Raw genomic sequence first — 20550 nt, forward strand, 5'->3', positions numbered from 1 at the left:
TGCCCATTCCTCAAGAAAGAGAAATGAGGTGCCTAGCTTATGTTCTCCAATGCTGGTAGTACAGTATGAGAAAGTAAATATAAAACTGATGAGAAAGAAATCAAAATAACAACAATTTAACCGCCTAATCACCAAGGCAGAAATTCTTGTGGTCAAGGAAAATAACAACACTGTCACATGGGCAACAAATTGCTTGTAATTTATAGAATCAATGAGCACTGTCCAATGTGTTAACTTCTGTTCAAATACAAACAAAGACAATGACAAGAAATCGGTTATCTATTTCATAACTTATTACTGTAAATAAGTAAAATAGCATCTTTAAATTTGCTTCCTAAGACGTGATACAGCAAAGTTTAAAAATAATAAACAGAAAAAATCATTGGAAGGAAATCAAATTGCTTTTTGCTGGAAGTTACATAAATCTTCTTCCTTCACTATAAGAATTACTGTTCTATGAAAGAACAAAAAAGTCAAGACAGCAAATATTTGGACGGTGTATTCATATATGTTTCACACTAGGATGAGTTTCAGTTAGTCAAGAATAAATCATTTCACAGATTGATGTAAAACATAAAACTAATCTCTGCTCTTTTTTATGTCTGAAAGTTAGTTTTTTATGTGAAGAGCAAAGACAAAAATAAGAATTGCAAACATAAACACACTTTTCACAAGCAATCTCTGCAACTATAACAATGAATGATCAATGCAATTACTTACACAATATTAAAAAAATTATATATGCATGATAATAATCTTACCATTTAACTGCACAGCAGCTTTTCCATCTCTAAAGTTATCTAAGTCACTTTCCTTGAAATCAATAACCCTACACGATTTTAAAAGCTCTGTCCTGTTCGTTTTTTGGTCATCTTTAAAATTATTAGTTGAATATGGACTTCCGACACCAGCACTCCATGATTCATCCACCACATCAAATGGCTCACTGCTATTCCTGGGTTGGATATCTCTCGAATGAGAATGTTTTATTTTTAATTCACTCGGTTTAATATGTTTTGTAAAATAATCATTCACTTTCCGTGGCGATTCATCTAAAACACCTCTCGATGGGGCACTCTCCGGGTAATTTACAAGAACTGTTTTCTTACTCACATTGTTATTCTTTGGATCTTTGCAATAGTTCTGCTCACTATTATCAATTTTGACAGAATTGACATGATAACCATTGCCTTCAGAGAATACATATTCAGATTTACACAAGTTATCACTTTTGCATTTTGTTAGTTTATTTTCTTTGCTCATAGAGTCTGTGGGCAAATTTCCAAACACCTCTGATATCTCAGCAACAGAATTATTCCACATGTGTGTTTCCGAAACATGTCCTTTTGACCCTGCATCAGCTGTGGACGCAGATGATGGCTGATATCTTGCATTCCCATGAGAAGCCAACTTCAGGTGACTATGCTCTCCACATGATGTCAAACCAGAGATTCTTTCCTTAGAAGGTTCTGAAAAGAGAATTATAATAAGTAATGTACCTACTTTGTTTTATGCTTAAAAGTTATTCTCTCTCTCTCTCTCTCTCTCTCTCTCTCTCTCTCTCTCTCTCTCTGTGTGTGTGTGTGTGTGTGTGTGTGTGTGTGTGTGTGTGTGTGTGTGTGTGTGTGTGGACTAGTGAGCATTTTCCTTGTACATTATTCCTATTTGTTTAATGTGAACTTCAGCAAGTAGACATGTTACATTATTATCTGTGTCTGCACTGTGGACTAGTACAGGTGAGCCAAAGACAATTCTATATTACATTTTGTAATTAAGTCATGTTTACATGAAAGGTTCATTAAGATACGTTCATCAGGTCTCGAGGTGAAGAAATGGACAGCCAAATAAAATATATAGGGTAGTATTCAGAAAAGATATACTATTGTTCATATCTTCATAACAAAGAAAATTACAAGAAATAGCTAAACATTGTTTGCTTGATATGTTGATCCTGGACAGAAGTTATTTGGAGTGGTCAAGGGGAAAGGGACATAATACTGAAAGGGTTCTGTAGCCACCTTTCATTAGTCCGGTAGCCCATTTTCATTACCATTTCTCTTTCTTTTCCTCGTTTCTCTATTCTCTTTACTCTCATAGTAGTGTGATTGAATGAATGTGGTTGTGTGTCACGTTGCTAGACGGTGGCGTAGTCTGCTGCAGAAAGTCTGCGATAGTCTTACAGATTCAGCAGCAGTTGCACAGAATAGCCAACTCTCGTAGTGGTCAAGTCGGCAAAGAGGTTTCCGCTACTTGTGAGAAATCCACCTGCGTTAGGTTGGTGGCGGAAATGGCATCTTGGGGTTTTCTGGTACACGCGGAGCGTGGAAGAGGCTGGAGAAGCGGGAGGCAGTCTGCCGCCGGTACGGGAAGCGTCCACAGCTGTGCTCCAGTCGAAGAAGGGTGAGTTAGACTGACCGCGTGGCGCGTTGTTACTTGGCGAGGGGAGAGCTGTTAGCCTTTGGTCTCGCTTTTCAAATCTGGAAGATTGCTTTGCCTTGTCGCAGCAAGGAATGCAAAACTTTGGCAGATTTTTCTTTTAGCAAATTTCTGTAGCAGACTTGGATCCGCCGGAAGAGCTCCACACAAAGGTGTCGATAAGAAGTGAGCACTCGCTTCTGTATGAATGTCTGTTTGCCTTCAGCTGTGCCTGTATAAGCTTTCACCTTTCTAAATATTTAGAGCCTTGCCTTCTCGTAAATTTCCCTTACTTTCCGTGTCTTTTGTCCGTGGGGAGCCAACCACGTGGTAGAACATTATAGTTGTTGGGCTACCGGCATCACTAACTGTCCGATCGCATGTTTGTTTTAGAAAATGTTAACATGATTGTATGATGTGATATTGTTGGAATTTGGCACTATACCTAGAAATTGTGCCTCCACAAAACACGTGTTATCAGGAATCGTGTACATGCCTCACATCCTTAGTTTAGGAATAAATGATTTTATCTACAATTTTCTCTTGTGTTCTGAAATTACGTTTTTGCGCCTAAGCCACTCACCTCGTAGCTTTCCCATTAGCACATCCAATGCGTTTCCTTATGCACAGGTCCAGTGATTAGTCTCCTCTGGTATTTTATAACAAATGCTTTAGATTAAGTCATATTTTCAGGTGTGTTGCTGGGAGCTGATCTTATGCAGTGTTCAAGCGTTTTCTATGTTATTTTAAATGTTTGATTGTCGTGAACAGCGCACGGGCAATACTATTAATTACATTGTATCCGATGTGAGCGACCTCACAACGTATGCATTTTTGTGAGTTTTTGGTCTGTGATCAAATTAATTTATTTTCCGACTCGACCAAATCTTTGATTAGTTGTATGGTTTGAGTCGGTGGCGACCCTATTCTTCTCACGCTGATTTCATAAGCAATAAGTATTTCCATTCCCAATAATAAGGAATAACCCGTAGTAACCGGTTAGTTACAATACATACAGAGTATCTCAGGAGGAATGGTTAATATTCAGGGATCTGGCATGAGTGATCATTCAAAAGCAAAAATGTCTAGTAAATATCAGCTCTAAAATGCATATCTTAGGAACTATGAGCACTTTACCTTCAATACTGTGAACCGCATCTCTCATCCACTGCATGTTCTTTGCCTTCCATAGTTTGAGAGGTTGTAGTATGGACCAAAACAAGAAAAAAATGACCAGTGAGGTCTAAAATGCATGCCTTAAGAGCTATGAGCATTTGTCTGTCTTTGCTACTGTGAAACACATCTCTTCCAATGAACAAGTGTTCATAGCTCATAAGGTGTGCTTTTTAGAGCCCATTTTTCCCTGTTTTGATCCGGACTACCTCCTCTCAAAACATGGAAAGCACAGAGCTCATAGTATCAAAGATGAAGAAGTGTTAATAGCTCTTAGAGTATGCATTTTAGACATGTGATTGATAGAGCTTTGGCTTCGAATGATTGTTTCTCATATCCCTGAATACTGACTATTTCTCTGGGACACTCTGAGTAAGGTACAACAAATACCACACAAGGAATAACGATACAATCTGCTGAAAGCGATAGCACTCATGACATTACACACTTGCAAACCAACTTTTGTGTCTGTTCTCTGGAACCAAACTAATTGGCCCTATTCATACTTTAATAGCTAATGGCATGCACAGTTCAAATATCTGAAAGTGTGAAGATAGGTACCGCAAGGAAATTCATGTCTGATCTGTTCTCTCATTGTGATGATGAAGATAATGCAGATATACGAGTGCACATCCACAGCAAGGTATGTACACTCTAATAGCTTTACAGCTGCCTTTCTCCCGGTATGAAAAGAAAATGGAGAAAATAGTGATAAAAGGCACTTTCTATCAACAGTATATACATAAACAAATTATCTCTTACTGTCATACCAGGTATTCTTTGTGGCTGGGAGGAAGGAAAAGTTGCATTTTGGATCCAATCATTCCTTCTACGCAATGCACCCCCCCCCCCCCCCCCCCCCCCATGGTATACTTTTTGTTATCTCACAAAAAAATCACTACATTCCAATTTGATATATTGTGATTGCCAAGGGCAGCATGCTTTCACCTTCACTAGATGTGTCAAATTCAGTTTCATCTGTAATGAAACTGTAGTATAAATCTGCCTCATATTTATGTTCACTCTTAGTGTTGGCCATGGCATGCAAAACTTCAAACTCAATGCGTGTACAATATGCTGCATGCGTATAGTCCCGGTCCGTCTCCGCTCTACTTGGTACATCTCAGCTTCATTTACTACATCTAAGGTACGCTTGATCCATCTCTGAACTAATATGTACAGTACAACAGTTTATTTAGCAAAGCATGTGAGATTTCTTTTGCAGTGGCAGCACTGTTTATCCCTCACTATTTGCTTGTAGTGTAAAGGTAGTTCAAAAGTCCAGTAGCTGTTGCTCAAAAAGGAGCAAGTCTAATGATCCTGGGCCACATGCTTTTATAAATAAAAGTTATCATAGTTCTTTTTTTAAGGGAAGGTTCAGAATTCTCGATACCAATTATGTAATCACATAACTGATGGGCACTGCAAAGTTACTATCGCACGGCATTACATCATACTCAAAGAATTTAGAGATTCAGTTGATGAAATATGAACCAATTATTATGATTGACAGACAATTTATTGTTTTGCACATCAAGAAGCTCTCTGTGCTAAATTTATGGGCATAGAGCACACGATGAAACTGGCAGTACGTACAATAAATTTTCTGAGGTCTTACGCATAATTACATCACCAGTTTCAACAATTTATGGTGGAACTGAATGGGGTATGGAGACACTATATATTATTTCAAAGCTCACTTGTTAAGTAGAGGGCATGCCTGAAACGATTTTTCAATTTCAGGCCCACTATTGCTGGATTTCTGAATGAAAATGAAAGGCAGGAATTGAAATTAGATCTGAAACAGCCTACGGACCTCACATTTTTCGTGGACTTGAACTCTCCAAGTAAGATGCTGCAAAGTGAGAAGAAAAATTATTTCCAATTTGATTGGGAAATTTGATGCATTTAAAAAGAAAAGCACATTGTGGAAGGGACAACTTCTGACAAAGAATGCAGTCCACTTCCCTAAACTCTCTGGAGTTAAAGAAAATGCAAAATTTGATGAATTCATTGCAGCTTTGAAAGAATTACAGGAACAATTTTCTGAAAGTTTTCAAGACACTACCACTCTAACATCTGTTTCTGAGCTACATTTGAGGCCATTTGCCATTACAGTTCCAGTTGCTGTTCAATGGCCCTGTGCATATGCAGGTGGAACTGATAGATCTACAGTGTGATTCCCGCGTAAAAGACAAATTCTTTTACATTACAACTGTCCAGAGTTTTCCATGGGAAGAGTTTACACGTATCCATGGTCAGGCTGCAAACGCAACATCAATTTGAGAACCCAAGTTCATCCCAGTGTAAGCAATATTAAAATAATTTTAGTTGTGGAAATGGGCAATGCTGCAGTCATTTTGGACAAGCAGGATTGTGTTCAAAAGCTGTAATGTTTGTTGTCTGCCTCATTGTATCACAGGAGCAGTGCTGACACCTCAAAAGGTTTTGAGATGAATACTAACAGCCTCCCAAAGAAAAGTTGCTTGTTGCAGGAGACTAACATGAGTCTTAATTCTTACTGAGCTGTTCCCCGTAGCTTATATGGCCTCATGAAAGCCCAATATCAAGAGGTTCCTATTAGGCCGATAATGAATGACACTGGTGCTGCGATATGTAGCAAAACACCTTGCTACTCTGCTGAGTCTACTAGTAGATTGGTGGAAGCAACATAAAAAAGATCGATAGTCGAATGTACGTTGCCCGCACAATTTGAAAAGTCACCTTACTTTTTGAACAGCCCTTGTATACAACTTGTACAGAAACCAGACTGCAGATGTAAGTGTCAAAGTACATGAAAGAGTAGCATTAGTTGAGAAGGAAGTGAGACAGGGATGGAGCCTATTCCTAATGATATTCAATTTGTATATTGAGCACACTGTGGAGGAAATGAAGAAGAAATAAGAAATGGAAATTTAAGTTCTGGAGAAGAAATAAAAACTTTGAGATTTCCTGATAACATTTCAACTGTCAGAAATGGCAAATGGCTTTTGGAGAGCAGCTGAATGGAAAGAATGGTATCTTGAAAAGAGGGTATAAGACGAACACCAAAAAAAGTAAAATAAGGGTAATGAAATGTAGTCTAATTGAATCGGTTGATGTTGAGTGAATACAATTAGGAAGTGAGACACTATAAGTAACAGATGGGTTTTGTTATTTGTACAGCAGAATAAGTGATAATGAAGAAGAGTGTATATAAAATTTATCTAGCTATAGCAAAAGTACATAGCTGTTGTGTTGCGAAAGGGCGCTGACTCACAAATCATGGCACTGCAGAGGGTGCAGAACCAAGCTCTGAAACTCTGTGCCTTCTTAGTCTGTATTCAACTCATCTTCTGCAAAAAGAAACAGGCACCCCCCACTGGTGCAGGACAGAATGTGACAGACTGCTTATGACTTCTATGATAAGCCAGGTCAACCTCCACCACCACCACCACCACCACCACCACCACCACAGGTCAGCAACGCATTGGCCAGACCTGATGCAAGAAAATTTTCTCCACAGCAGCCTCAGAACAATTCATCTCCACATCATCAGAGGCTAATCTTGCTGTGAAAATAATTCTCTCCACAGCAGCTTGAGGCAAGCATCTCCACATCAACTGAGGCCAATACAGGAAGTTAGGTAACCGTAACACCACATCAAGAGGTGCAACATCTGTGAACCTGAATGGTTGGTTGGTTTTGGGGAAGGAGACCAGACAGCGTGGTCATCGGTCTCATCGGATTAGGGAAGGATGGGGAAGGAAGTCGGCCGTGCCCTTTCAGAGGAACCATCCCGGCATTTGCCTGGAGTGATTTAGGAAAATCACGGAAAACCTAAATCAGGATGGCCGGACGCGGGATTGAACCGTCGTCCTCCCGAATGCGAGTCCAGTGTCTAACCACTGCGCCAGAACCTGAATGACTTTAAATACAAGGAAAGGAGGGATTTATCAGCCCTCCTGGGGTTGTCAGGTGTGTGAGCAGGGTTTCAGCAATGACACATTTCAAGTTTCATCTAGTCCCAAGCATGCTGAATTGGATGCTTGTCTGCAAATAACACAGGCCATTCCATTTGGTTGAATTATGCCTTACGGATGAAAATGTCCTTGAGGTCGTATGGTGTGTTCATGCACCGTCATCTTGAGAGATGAGCACATCATTGTAGTATTGACAGCAGGGTAGAAGGACCATGTCCCAACACTACACAACCTTCAACTGTTTATCCTAGATGGAAGTAATACGTGTTCTGACATCTGCACAAACAAGGCCAAAGCATTACTGACCAACTTCCCTCTCGAACCTGTGGAACTGTATGCCACACATGTGAATATGTACCTGGTCACAGCCACTGACTTCAACAATCATCAGTTGTGACACAAATCCTGCACACATCAGTGAATGGAATCAAAAATCACTGATGTTAACTCAATTCCAGGTGATCCCTTTACAGATTCTTTGTGCATCTTGGTGCAGGATGATAATTGTTGTTTTTAACAGCTCCCTTGATGTAAAATTTATCACATGGCAATGGCTGCATAATATTTAGCTTGAATCAGCTCTCCCAGTTGCCTTCAAAAAGGCAGTGTGCGATTCTATTGCATTCTATTCAAGGACCCTATGACCCATAATTGTTAAGCAACACTCACTCACTGATGTTGACTGAGTGACTACTATTTTGCTGATCGTCAATGTTTCATTTTACCAGTTGAATGCTCAGAGTCCTTGTTGCCATACAGTGACAACGCATGTACAGTCTAAGCTTGAAATGACCCTGCAAGGCGTGTTGAGCAATCAAACAGTGCACACAAGCCGTGTTGTTCTTGTAATAAGTAAAGAGGCAGCAAACACACTATCGAACTGCCCTGAGATGTGGTCAAGAGATCACTGAGAAGGAGGTTCCATTTCAAGAAAGCGTAAAGTACACATTTAAAGAGGATGCCGCAATACTTTTTTTAGAAGTTCATATAGATTAAGGAGCTCACTGTGTGAACAAATCAAGATGTACTGTTATGCTGATAAAGATTATTTATAGTTGTTCATCAAGAAAATCAATGGCTAGTCCACACCTATATAAGTACATTAACCACTTTTTTCCTGGTAGCAGATATCTTGTATGTATGTTGCTTAAAAACAGCTTAGTGAAGTCAAGTTAAAAATAAAAAAAAAATCAACATTTGGTAATGTACTGTAAAGGTAAAACGACAATGCAGGAGGATTTTGTATACAATGTAGTCATAAATTATTTGAAACATTTCTTAATGAACATATTGTTTACTTCAACAACACCAATATTCCAATCCCTTACCTTGTGGTTTTGAAAAGAAGTCATCTGCTTTCATAAGCTCCAGAAGAGGCAAAAATGCACCATGTGATGGCTCTGTTTGGAAATGTTGCTTATTATTGTAGCAACCAGTTCCACTTCCAACTGGATTTTCCTGTGTGAAGAAGAGTTTCTCAGAATGTGTTAAAGGGTACATTCACCTGGTAAATTAATTTTTTTCCAAATTATGTTCCAAAAAAGATCCTATAATGAATGAAATTACATATAGACATATAAAGACAGCTATTGAAGCTCAAAACGATGAATTACTAAATTTTGAAGGCCACCAATAATAAAATACCAAATATACTCATGCACTGGACTCTGACTAAAATATCCTGAAACTTGAAGTCACTTAGATTTCCGTGTAGCTATGAAGTCTAACCATGTATTTCACAATGGTTTCCCGTGAACACATATCTTGGAGGAGCTGGCTGGAGAGCGGTGCATGTATTTTTTTCATACCACTGCCAAGCACTTGCCACTCAACTGAAAAAATGTCATCACTTTCAGTCTCTAGAGAAGTAACATCACATTCTTCTTCACTTTCTGAGCCACTAAATTCACTGCCAAACTCAGGATCATTATAGCCATTCTTTTTTTGAAAGCATTGCCAAACCAACAATACAGGAGTGTGTCTGATAGCAAAGCTGCACATAGTAAGGGCAATATTTAGTGGCAACAACTTCAACCAAAACGTGACAGCCAGGCTAAAAATGCAGTACTACATGCCCTCTAGTGGCTGAACACTACCTATCAGTGCTGAAATGGATATAAGCAGCCCCCCCCCCCCTGAAAGTGGCCCAAGTATACTTGGGATTTCAAGTTTCTGTCAAAATAATAAAAATGAGATAAATTGGGGTTTTATGTTGTTGTTGTTGTTGTCATTGGTGTCGTGGTCTTCAGTCCAGAGCCTGGTTTGATGCAGCTCTCCACGCTACTCTATCCTGTGCGAGCTTCTTCATCTCCCATCTACTGCAACCTACATCTTTCTGAATCTGCTTGTGTATTCATCTCTTGGTCTCCCTCTACGATTTTTACCCTCCACGCTGCCCTCCAACACTAAATTGGCGATCCCTTGATGCCTCAGAATATGCCCTACCAACCAATCCCTTCTTCTAGTCAAGTTGTGCCATAAATTCCTCTTCTCTCCAATTCTATTCAATACCACCTAATTAGTTATGTGATCCACCCATCTAATCTTCGGCATTCTTCTGCAGCACCACATTTCGAAAGCTTCTATTCTCTTCTTGTCTAAACTATTTACTGTCCACGTTTCACTTCCATACATGGCTACACTCCATACAAATACTTTCAGAAACGACTTCCTTACACTTAAATCTATACTCGATGTTAACAAATTTCTCTTCTTCATAAATGCTTTCCTTGCCATTGCCAGTCTACATTTTATATCCCCTCTACTTCGACCATCATCAGTTATCTTGCTCCCCAAATAGCAAAACTCCTTTACTACTTTAAGTGTCTCATTTCCTAATCTAATTCCCTCAGTATCAACCGACTTCATTCGACTACATTCCATTATCCTCGTTTTGCTTTTGTCGATGTTCATCTTATATCCTCCTTTCAAAACAATGTCCATTCCATGCAACTGCTCTTCCAAGTCCTTTGCTGTCTCCGACAGAATTACAATGTCATTGGCAAACCTCAAAGTTTTTATTTCTTCCCCACGGATTTTAATACCTACTCCGAATTTTTCTTTTGTTTCCTTTACTGCTTTCTCAATATACAGATTGAATAACATCGGGAAGAGGCTACAACCCTGTCTCACTCCCTTCCAACCGCTGCTTCCCTTTCATGTCCCTCGACTCTTATAACTGCCATCTGGTATCTGTACAAACTGTAAATAGCCTTTCGCTCCCTGTATTTTAACCCTGCCACCTTTAGAATTTGAAAGAGAGTATTCCAATAAACCTGGTCATAAGCTTTCTCTAAGTCTACAAATGCTAGAAATGTGGGTTTGCCTTTCCTTAATCTAGCTTCTAAGATAAGTTGTAGCGTCAGTATTGCCTCACGTGTTCCAATATTTTTACGGAATCCAAACTGATCTTCCCCGAGGTTGGTTTCTACCAGCTTTTCCATTCGTCTGTAAATAATTCGCGTTAGAATTTTGCAGCTGTGACTTATTAAACTGATAGTTCGGTAATTTTCACATCTGTCAACACCTGCTTTCTTTGGGATTGGAATTATTATATTCTTCTTGAAGTCTGAGGGTATTTTGCCTGTCTCATACATCTTGCTCACCAGATGGTAGAGATTTGTCAGGACTGGCTCTCCCAAGGCCGTCAGTAGTTCTAATGGAATATTGTCTACCCCTGGGGCCTTGTTTCCACTCAGGTCTTTCAGTGCTTTGTCAAACTCTTCACGCAGTATCATATCTCCCATTTCATCTTCATCTACACCCTCTTCCATTTCCATAATACTATCTTCCAGTACATCGCCCTTGTATAGACCCTCTATATACTCCTTCCACCTTTCTGCTTTCCCTTCTCTGCTTATAACTGGGTTTCCATCTGAGCTCTTGATATTCATACAAGTGGTTCTCCTTTCTCCAAAGGTCTCCTTAATTTTCCTGTAGGCAGTACCTATCTTACCCCTGGTAAGATAAGCCTCTACATCCTTACATTTGTCGTCTAGCCATCCCTGCTTAGCCATTTTGCACTTCCTGTCGATCTCATTTTTGAGACGTTTGTATTCCTTTTTGCCTGCTTCATCAACTGCATCTTTATATTTTCTCCTTTCATCAATTAAATTCAATATTTCTTCTGTTACCCAAGTATTTCTACTAGCCCTTGTATTTTTACCTACTTGACCCTCTGCTGCCTTCACTATTTCATCCCTCAAAGCTACCCATTCTTCTTCTACTGTATTTCTCTCCCCCATTCCTATCAATTGTTCCCTTATGCTCTTCCTGAAACACTGTACAACCTCTGGTTCTGCCAGTTTATCCAGGTCCCATCTCCTTAAATTCCCACCTTTTTGCAGTTTCTTCAGTTTTAATCTACAGTTCATAACCAAAAGATTGTGGTCCGAGTCCACATCTGCCCCTGGAAATGTCTTACAATTTAAAACCTGGTTCCTAAATCTCTGTCTTACCATTATATAATCTATCTGATACCTTCTAGTATCTCCAGGCTTCTTCCATGTATACCACCTTCTTTCATGATTCTTACACGAAGTGTTAGCCATGATTAAGTTACGCTCTGTGCAAATTTCTACCAGACGGCTTCCTCTTTCATTTCTTCCCCTCAATCAACATTCACCTACTATGTTTCCTTCTCTTCCTTTCCCTACTATTGAATCCCAGTCACCCATGACAATTAAATTTTCGTCTCCCTTCACTATCTGAATAATTTCTTTTACTTCATCATACATTTCATCAATTTCTTCGTCATCTGCAGAGCTAGTTGGCACATAAACTTGTACTACTGTAGTAAATGTGGGTTTCGTGTCTATCTGGGTGACAATAATGTGTTCATTAAGCTGTTTGTAGTAGCTTATCCACACTCCTATTTTTTTTATTCATTATTAAACCCACTCCTGCATTACCCCTATTTGATTTTGTATTTATAACCCTGTGTTCACCTGACCAAAAGTCTTGTTCACCCTGCCACCAAACTTCACTAATTCCCACTATATCTAACTTTAATCTATCCATTTCCTTTTTTAAATTTTCTAACCTACCTGCCCGATTAAGGGATCTGACATTCCATGCTCCGATCCGTAGAATGCCAGTTTCTTTCCTCCTGGTAACTACGTCCTCTTGAGCAGTCCCCGCCCAGAGATGCGAATGGGGGACTATTTTACCTCCATAATATTTTACCCAAGAGGACGCCATCATCATTTAACCATACAGCAAAGCCGCATGCCCTTGGTAAAAATTACGGCTGTAGTTTCCCCTTGCTTTCAGCCATTCGCAGTACCAGCACAGCAAGGTCGTTACGGTTAGTGTTACAAGGCCAGGTCAGTCAATCATCCAGACTGTTGCCCCTGCAACTACTGTAAAGGCTGCTGCCCCTCTTCAAGAACCACACATTTGTCTGGCCTCTCAACAGATACCCTTTCGTTGTGGTTGCATCTACGGTACGGCTATCTGTATCGCTGAGGCACACAAGACTCCCCACCAACGCCAAGGTCCATGGTTCATGGAGGGAGGGGTTTTATGTTAAGGGGTAAAAAACAAAAAAACTTGACAACCATACAAATTTGTAAGCATTCAAGATTAGGTTGTGAATGGAAATGTGACAAAATCTTACAAATTAATCACAAGTAATTATAACAGTCAAGTGATATGAACAAGAGATTGACAACAGCAACTACTAAATGAAATTTTGGACATGTGACACTTTCTTGATACTGTTGACGACCTTCTGTAAGTAGTATCACAAAATTTGAAAGATGTACTCCATCAGTCGAAAAAAGTTTCGAGACTGGGGTAATAAAAAATAGAGAAAAGTTAAGATGGTGGTTTTAATGCCTCACATGTTCTAAACAATCTCCCCCCCCCCCCCCCTCCCTCACCTCAAGGAATGCTCATAGAACCATTTGAAACTGTCAGAAATGTCCCTCTTTGGTATTCTGTTTAACTTGCACATCACAGTCATACCTTCTTTGGTGCGAACCATCAGAGACCTATTGCACACTCTGTCATTTTATGGTAGGCTCATTTCAACAAGAATAAGTCTTGTTCCCGCAATGATTTTCTCCAGAAAGAATTGTCTGTGTTTTTCATTTCAACCAAGTCATGGAAGATGTCCACTCATTGTCTTCTCTCTTCAGCAATCTAGGTGGGACAAAATTTGCATAGACTTTTCTCCAAAGCGTTATGGAGAATGCCTTGAACACTTGATTTAAGAGATGTTCAGTTCCTTATTCCACTGCAACTTGTGACACAACTTTGATACACTACTGCTATACGTCCAGTATTAACGCTGCCTGCTCGCAATTGAGACGTCAAATGTATATCTGTTGTTTACTGTCACTAGTTCAAGCTGCTGCTAAAGTGTCTTAAATTTGTGGATGGACAGAGGACATAATGTTTGCTATAGAAATTTTGTCATTCACACAGTCTGTCCTCAGACAGATGTACAATGGCTCCCTAGTTCTGAATGGCAGAAGGCAGTCAACATTGGCCCACTCATGTTGTGTGTCCAGCTGCTGCCAGCCTCAGTAATCTGATACAGAACTTAGCAAAGTGTTTATCATGTCATGTCGTGTTGTGTTGTGTCAAATTATTGCACCTCTTGGTGAGTGATGAAGCAGATCTTGTCTCTTCAAAGGCAATTCCACATACTCTTTCCAATCCTTGGAGAAGGTTAAGGGACAGAACAAAACCAAAGAGGTTTTGTATCCGGTCACTTGGAGCATAAATTAATAAGTAAGCAAAAGTGTAGCACCAGCACTGTGTGACGTAAGTGCAGCTTGTTCCCCTGCACCACCTCTCTACCCTCAGCAGTCAATGTATCCAGAGAACATGGGCGGAGCTTGCTTTCTCCACTCCACACCCTCCCCCATCAAATTTGTTCATCTCCTTGTCCAGAGATTATAAACATGTTTATATCGTTATTACTGGTTTGATTTTAATAGCAGTGGAGGAACACACATCACATCAGGAACTAACTATCAATACAGTGACGTAACTGATCAAGTCAGATTAATAAGTTCAAAAACCATGTCTTCAGTCTGCTCAATTGTTTTCTATACACTGCATGCCTATCCTGTCTGGATGATTGCAACAGAGGTGTCTACAAAGGGCTGAACAGACGATAACATCCTACAACTGACATATACCAAATTCAAAGACAGGGCTCAGATAAAACTGTATCTAATAACAAGAACTAAATCTGTGTAGTTAAAATGTAACTGAGAGTTGTCCATTCTTCTTCTCCCTATGATTTTTTTTAGTGTGGTGATAAGCATCACCACAATACTTTTTCCCAGGCTCAAATATTAATAACGCTTTTGACATAAACCTCGTATCACCACCAGCAACTCAGTAATAGTTCTTGTTATCACTACTCCAAGACTGGTGTGTGTGTGTGTGTGTGTGTGTGTGCGCACAAATCTTGTTAACGTACATAACAGACCTCCCACTATTTCTGTAATTTTCAATGGCTTGGAAATATTGCAGCCCTTCTTTGAAATCTTTTCTGTTAACAAATCTTTTTTTTCACTTTTTCTGCTTCCAAGCAATACATAACAACCAATCTTTTGTAAAGCCCAGCGCCTGATCAAAACGTTTCTCTTCTCTTTCAAAACTGGGACCAATTTGTCAGTTTTGGGAACTTACTATTTGCGCTGTAGAAATGGTACGTGGTCCACTAAATGACATATTTATCGAGAGGTCGTTATTTAGTTGGTAAACGCTCTGGCTTCCTTGTGCATCCTGAAGCTATGTTCGTAAGTCCCCATACTGTCAGCAATATGCCACCCAATATTTTCCAAATGAATACCTTATATTCTATGAACTTATTCACACCATTCACTTTGGTAAGGAGTCACAAATGTGATGTGGATGCAGGGACAGTCGCCACAGGTCTGGAACAGCTCCTACCTTCACTACCCAAACCAGTAACATGGCATCTGCACAAGCTGACATTATAAATAACACTACATCTTGCTGACAAATACTTAAAATCACGGAAAACCTAAACAGTCAGAGGTGGAATTGAACCACCATCCTCAGAGTTCAGTGTCTGACTATCCTTCCACTTTGGTCAGTAACTACATAAGGAAACTGTGGGGGGGATCAGTGACCAGAAGTAGTAGAGAACTAAAATACAAGTGCAGTTGATAACATGTGTTCAGACAATTAAAGGGAAAGCTTGAAATACACTCTTACATGAAAAGAAGACACTCACGCTAACGTAGATCTGTGTTACGCAAACGAAACTCAACAAAAAGTGGACCGAATAATGAACTTTCCTGGCTGCCACATTCCTATCCACTGTTCCTACTCTCTCCCACCTCTTTCATGAACACTTCATTTAATCCCGCCAAGCCCATCCCATAAGAGTGCATAAGTGTCACCCACCATTCACTTGATATGGTTGTAATAGAGGGAAACATTCCACGTAGGAAATATATATCTAAAAACAAAGATGATTTGGCTTACCAAATGAAAGTGCTGGCAGGTCGACAGACACACAAACAACCACAAACATACACACAAAATTCAAGCTTTCGCAACAAACTGTTGCCTCATCAGGAAAGAGGGAAGGAGAGGGAAAGACGAAAGGAAGTGGGTTTTAAGGGAGAGGGTAAGGAGTCATTCCAATCCCGGGAGCGGAAAGACTTACCTTAGGGGGAAAAAAGGACGGGTATACACTCGCGCGCACACACACATATCCATCCACATGTGTGTGTGTGTGTGTGTGTGTGTGTGGGCGCGCGCGAGTGTATACCCGTCCTTTTTTCCCCCCTAAGGTAAGTCTTTCCGCTCCCGGGATTGGAATGACTCCTTACCCTCTCCCTTAAAACCCACTTCCTTTCGTCTTTCCCTCTCCTTCCCTCTTTCCTGATGAGGCAACAGTTTGTTGCGAAAGCTTGAATTTTGTGTATATGTTTGTGGTTGCTTGTGTGTCTGTCGACCTGCCAGCACTTTCATTTGGTAAGTCAAATCATCTTTGTTTTTAGATATATACCACCATTCACTTGCATACATAAGAGATAATGTTACCCCACTAATGGAAGAGAACATATGTCAAGGATTTGCCATCATTTTAAATTTTTATATGCCATTCACTGGAAAACACTGCAGTCTACTCGGAAAACTCTCCAGTCAGCCACACGAAAATAAAGCGCAGATTTGATGAGAGTTAATTCGAGTAACAGCCAGTATCCACACCAGTGGCTTTGTGAATGAGTGACAGGTTCACATAACAGAACATTGTAGAAACATGCCCCACTGGGCAAGTTTAGCTGTTGGACCAGGGAACAACATAAACGTGGGGCGTTTGAAAACTCCGAGAGATGGCACCACCGGCGCGTATCGAGGTCATGTTTAGTTAGTAGCATCTTTGGAAAGAACGCACACAGTTTCAGCCATATTGGTCTATTTCTTTGTGTTTGGCATTCGTGTGAATCAAGCACGTCATGTGACTGTCAAAAAATGATGAAAAAGAATTTCTTGTGGTGATTAAACATTACTTTATGAAAGGCAGAACACCTCAGGAGACTAAAAAGAAGCTTGATAAACATTACGGTCACTCTGCACCTCTGATTACAACAGTTTTCGGAGTGGCCATATGGGCACAAGTGACGCTGAACATTCTGGACACCCTGTGGAAGTTATGACTCCATAAACCATTAATAAAATCCATGATATGGCGATGGATGACAGAAGAGTTAAGGAGCGTGAGATTGCTAGTGCTGTGGGCATCTCGAGTGAACTGGTGCATAATATTTTGCATAAACATTTGGAGATGAAAAAGCTATCCGCAAGACGGGTTCCGTGATTGCTCACAATTGACCAAAAACGGAATCGTGTTAAGTATTGAAAGGATGGTTTGCAGCTGTTCAGGAAGAATCCACATGACTTTTAAGCGTTCTTTTGTCACTGTGGAAGACACATGGATACATTACTATACTCCTGAGACCAAAGAACAATCTAAACAATGGCTTACCAAGGGACAATCTGCACAAAAAAAGGTGAAGACCATTCCTCCGGCTGGAAAGGTTATGGCGACTGTCTTTTGGGATCCGCAAGGGATAATCCTCATCGACTATCTGGGGAAGGTTAAAACTATTACAGGTGCATATTACTCATCATTACTGGACCGTTTGAAAACAGCTGCAAGAAAAACGACAGTGATTTGACCGCAAAAAAGTCCTTTTCCATTATGACAATGCACCAGCACACACCTCAGCAGTTATGGTAGCAAAATCAATCGAAACAGGATTCCAACTCATTTCACATCCGCCCCTATTCTCCAGACTTGACTCCCTCGGACTACTATTTGTTTCTCAATTTGAAGAAATGGCTGGCGGGACAAAGATTTTATTCAAACGAGGAGGTGATTGCACCAACTAATAGCTGTTTTGCAGACTTGGACAATTCCTATTATTCAGAAGGGATCAACAAAGTAGAACAGCGTTGGACGAAGTGTATAATTCTAAAAGGAGACTATGTCGAAAAATAAAAAAGGTTTACCCCAAACACGTAAAAAGTTCTTGCACGGACTTTTCAAAAGCACCTCATAAGCAGGTTAGAAATTTGCATCTGGCATTTATGTTTGATAAAACTGTTCACTGCAGGGAGCATGTCTGTTACTGTAGCATTCATATTAGTTTGCAAAAACATAAAAATTCAAATGATAAATTTATTCCAAAATACACATTTGGCTTTTAGAAACTACACGCAGAGATACATAGGCTAGTTGCTATATCACTGGTGCCACTTAAGTTCCAGTGCTTGTTTTAAGAAGCCTATTTATGTACTGTCATGACCTACCTACTTGGAAGTCATAAAGCATTTAAGTACTGAACTCAAGAGCTTCTTATGACAAAAGTGGAAGTATGCTTGTATATATGTGCACAAGTAAAGGTGGCAATGCCTACATAAAGATAAATAAGGTAAAAATACATAAAAACTTTAAATCCTGCAAAAGTTTGATGTTCAATATAATTTTACTGCGTTTCTGAATGAAGGTTGAAGTGGAAGACTAATGTGTAGTGCAGCTCAAGGTATAGATTAAGCTGGATGATGTTTCATTGTGAGAGGAGGTGCCATGAGAAATACTTCTGTTACAGTTACTGAAAAGTTTAAGTAATGATTGTGAGAACAGTCAGTGATCACAGGTTATGCATATAACAAATTGCAATGCATTATAACTTTCATTCTAAACTTTTTGCCACAGAACTACGTTTTTATGGTGAATATTTAGCAAAATTTCTGAATTTTGATCAGTGTTCTAGCATACACCTTGTGCAGTCTGTGCTTATATTCCAGTCAGAATTTCACACACTTACTTAAACTTACTGCCACAAAACTATATTTTCCGCTGCTTTCTGTTCAGCTATTTATGAGCAGCTTGTGACACCCTCTTTTACATTCCCTACACATCTCATGACAAGTTTTGCAGAAGTAATCACATAAAATACCAGAAGAAAATTTACTTTGTTGGTTTTGTACTCACAAATTCAACACCAACAATCACATTGGTCAAATTATCTTCTGTATGATCTCCAAGCCAGCGAACAATTCCAACCTCAGGACCAGAATCCGTTACCCATACAACTCTATCACCAACTTTCAAGAATGGGTTACCTGAACCAACATTGTGGTTGCTTGACTCCACGCCTGCAAATACATAATCTTCATTGCAGAAATACAATTTAATGCGTGTAATTATTCAGTTCTGCACAAAGTAACAACAGAATACGGCATTTTAAAATAAAAAGAAGTTTCTAAAAATATTATTTTATACACGAAATTAAAAAATTAAAAACTTAGATCAGTTTTAGATTTACCTAAATCACTTAAACCAAGTGCAGGACGATTCCTTTGAAAGCATATGGCCTTTTTCTTTCCCTGATCTGAGTCTGTGCTCTGTCTCTAATAACTTCATTGTCAATGGGATGTTAAATTTTATTCCCTCATACCCAAAATGAAATATGCTCACATGCCAATGTAACACAAAAAAGGGGAAAAAGGGGGGGGGGGGGGGGGGGAGTCAAATTCTCTCTAGGTTTCCTGCCATTTTTTGGAATGGATTCATGTTATACAGCATTATCAGCACATATTTTTATTGTGTAATTCTGTTCATTCGATAGTTTAATTCTTGTTTCAGTTATAGTGCACTCTGTGTTAACGCAGTTTGCGGTTCATGCGGAACTTTTAGTGTACTGATGAAAAATTGTATAAAGGCGTTATTGTCCCACCACTACTGGTTCCTTTTAAAGTGAGAAAATCAGCATCCCCATCACCATAGGCCCCATGCCAAATAGCTGTGGTACAGCAGCCATGGATAAGTTGCTTTTTATCACGCATAACCAACCCTGATCAGTGTTTCGTAACATAGGATCCCACACTGACAAAAAAATTCTGTAAATGTTACAGGCCGAAGGTAGAAGAGACCTCTTAAGGATCCTAAGCTCAATCTAATTTTACAGGTTTCATTAATTTGGTGTAGAATGTCATGGGGAATCCTATACTGCTGGCCAGATGATAACACTGATGGGGATCTTTTGAGAGCATTTTCGTTAACACAGAGCTTAAAAAATCTTTTAAAATGTGACTACCTCACATTATTAAAGCCATAAAAAAGAGAAAACTATTCTTTTTATGAGAATACTCATTCCATTTCATTTTTTATAAAGAGAATTTTGTAGAGCTGGATGCTGTGGAGACAACTTAAGAGAGAGAGAGAGAGAGAGAGAGACTACTTACTTGCAGTTTTTAGTTTTTGTGACTAAAGCTCATTTCCTAGCCATCATGACTTTTGATATTATGTTCCACAGAGAATACTTAACAACTGCAAAATGTTATAAAAGGTGTCGGATTTAATTTGAGTATAAACAGAATATGTGCCCATTTCCAATGCCAACTTTTAGGGCCTTATTTGCTTGCACTGCAAAACCAAATATAGGCCTAGTTTTTTTAGGCGGCTTAAAAAATGGTCTTTCTTAAGAAAATGGTT

At 39.5% G+C, this 20550-nt stretch overlaps 1 protein-coding gene across 4 annotated transcripts in view; it reads right to left on the minus strand.

Moving 5' to 3' along the window:
- The window catches only part of LOC124615480, a 107437-nt gene that overhangs the window by 67752 nt on the left and 19135 nt on the right, over window positions 1-20550 (minus strand). For all 4 annotated transcript variants that reach the window (XM_047143407.1, XM_047143405.1, XM_047143404.1 and 1 more), the window contains exons 3-5: window positions 19048-19211; window positions 8879-9008; window positions 762-1469 (exon numbers count right to left, since the gene is read on the minus strand). In XM_047143407.1, the coding sequence (XP_046999363.1) occupies window positions 762-1469; window positions 8879-9008; window positions 19048-19211 (1002 nt within the window). The remainder of the gene's footprint in view (window positions 1-761; window positions 1470-8878; window positions 9009-19047; window positions 19212-20550) is intronic.

The sequence above is a fragment of the Schistocerca americana genome, chromosome 5 (genome assembly GCF_021461395.2).
Source record: "Schistocerca americana isolate TAMUIC-IGC-003095 chromosome 5, iqSchAmer2.1, whole genome shotgun sequence".
Taxonomy (NCBI): Eukaryota; Metazoa; Arthropoda; class Insecta; order Orthoptera; family Acrididae; genus Schistocerca; species Schistocerca americana.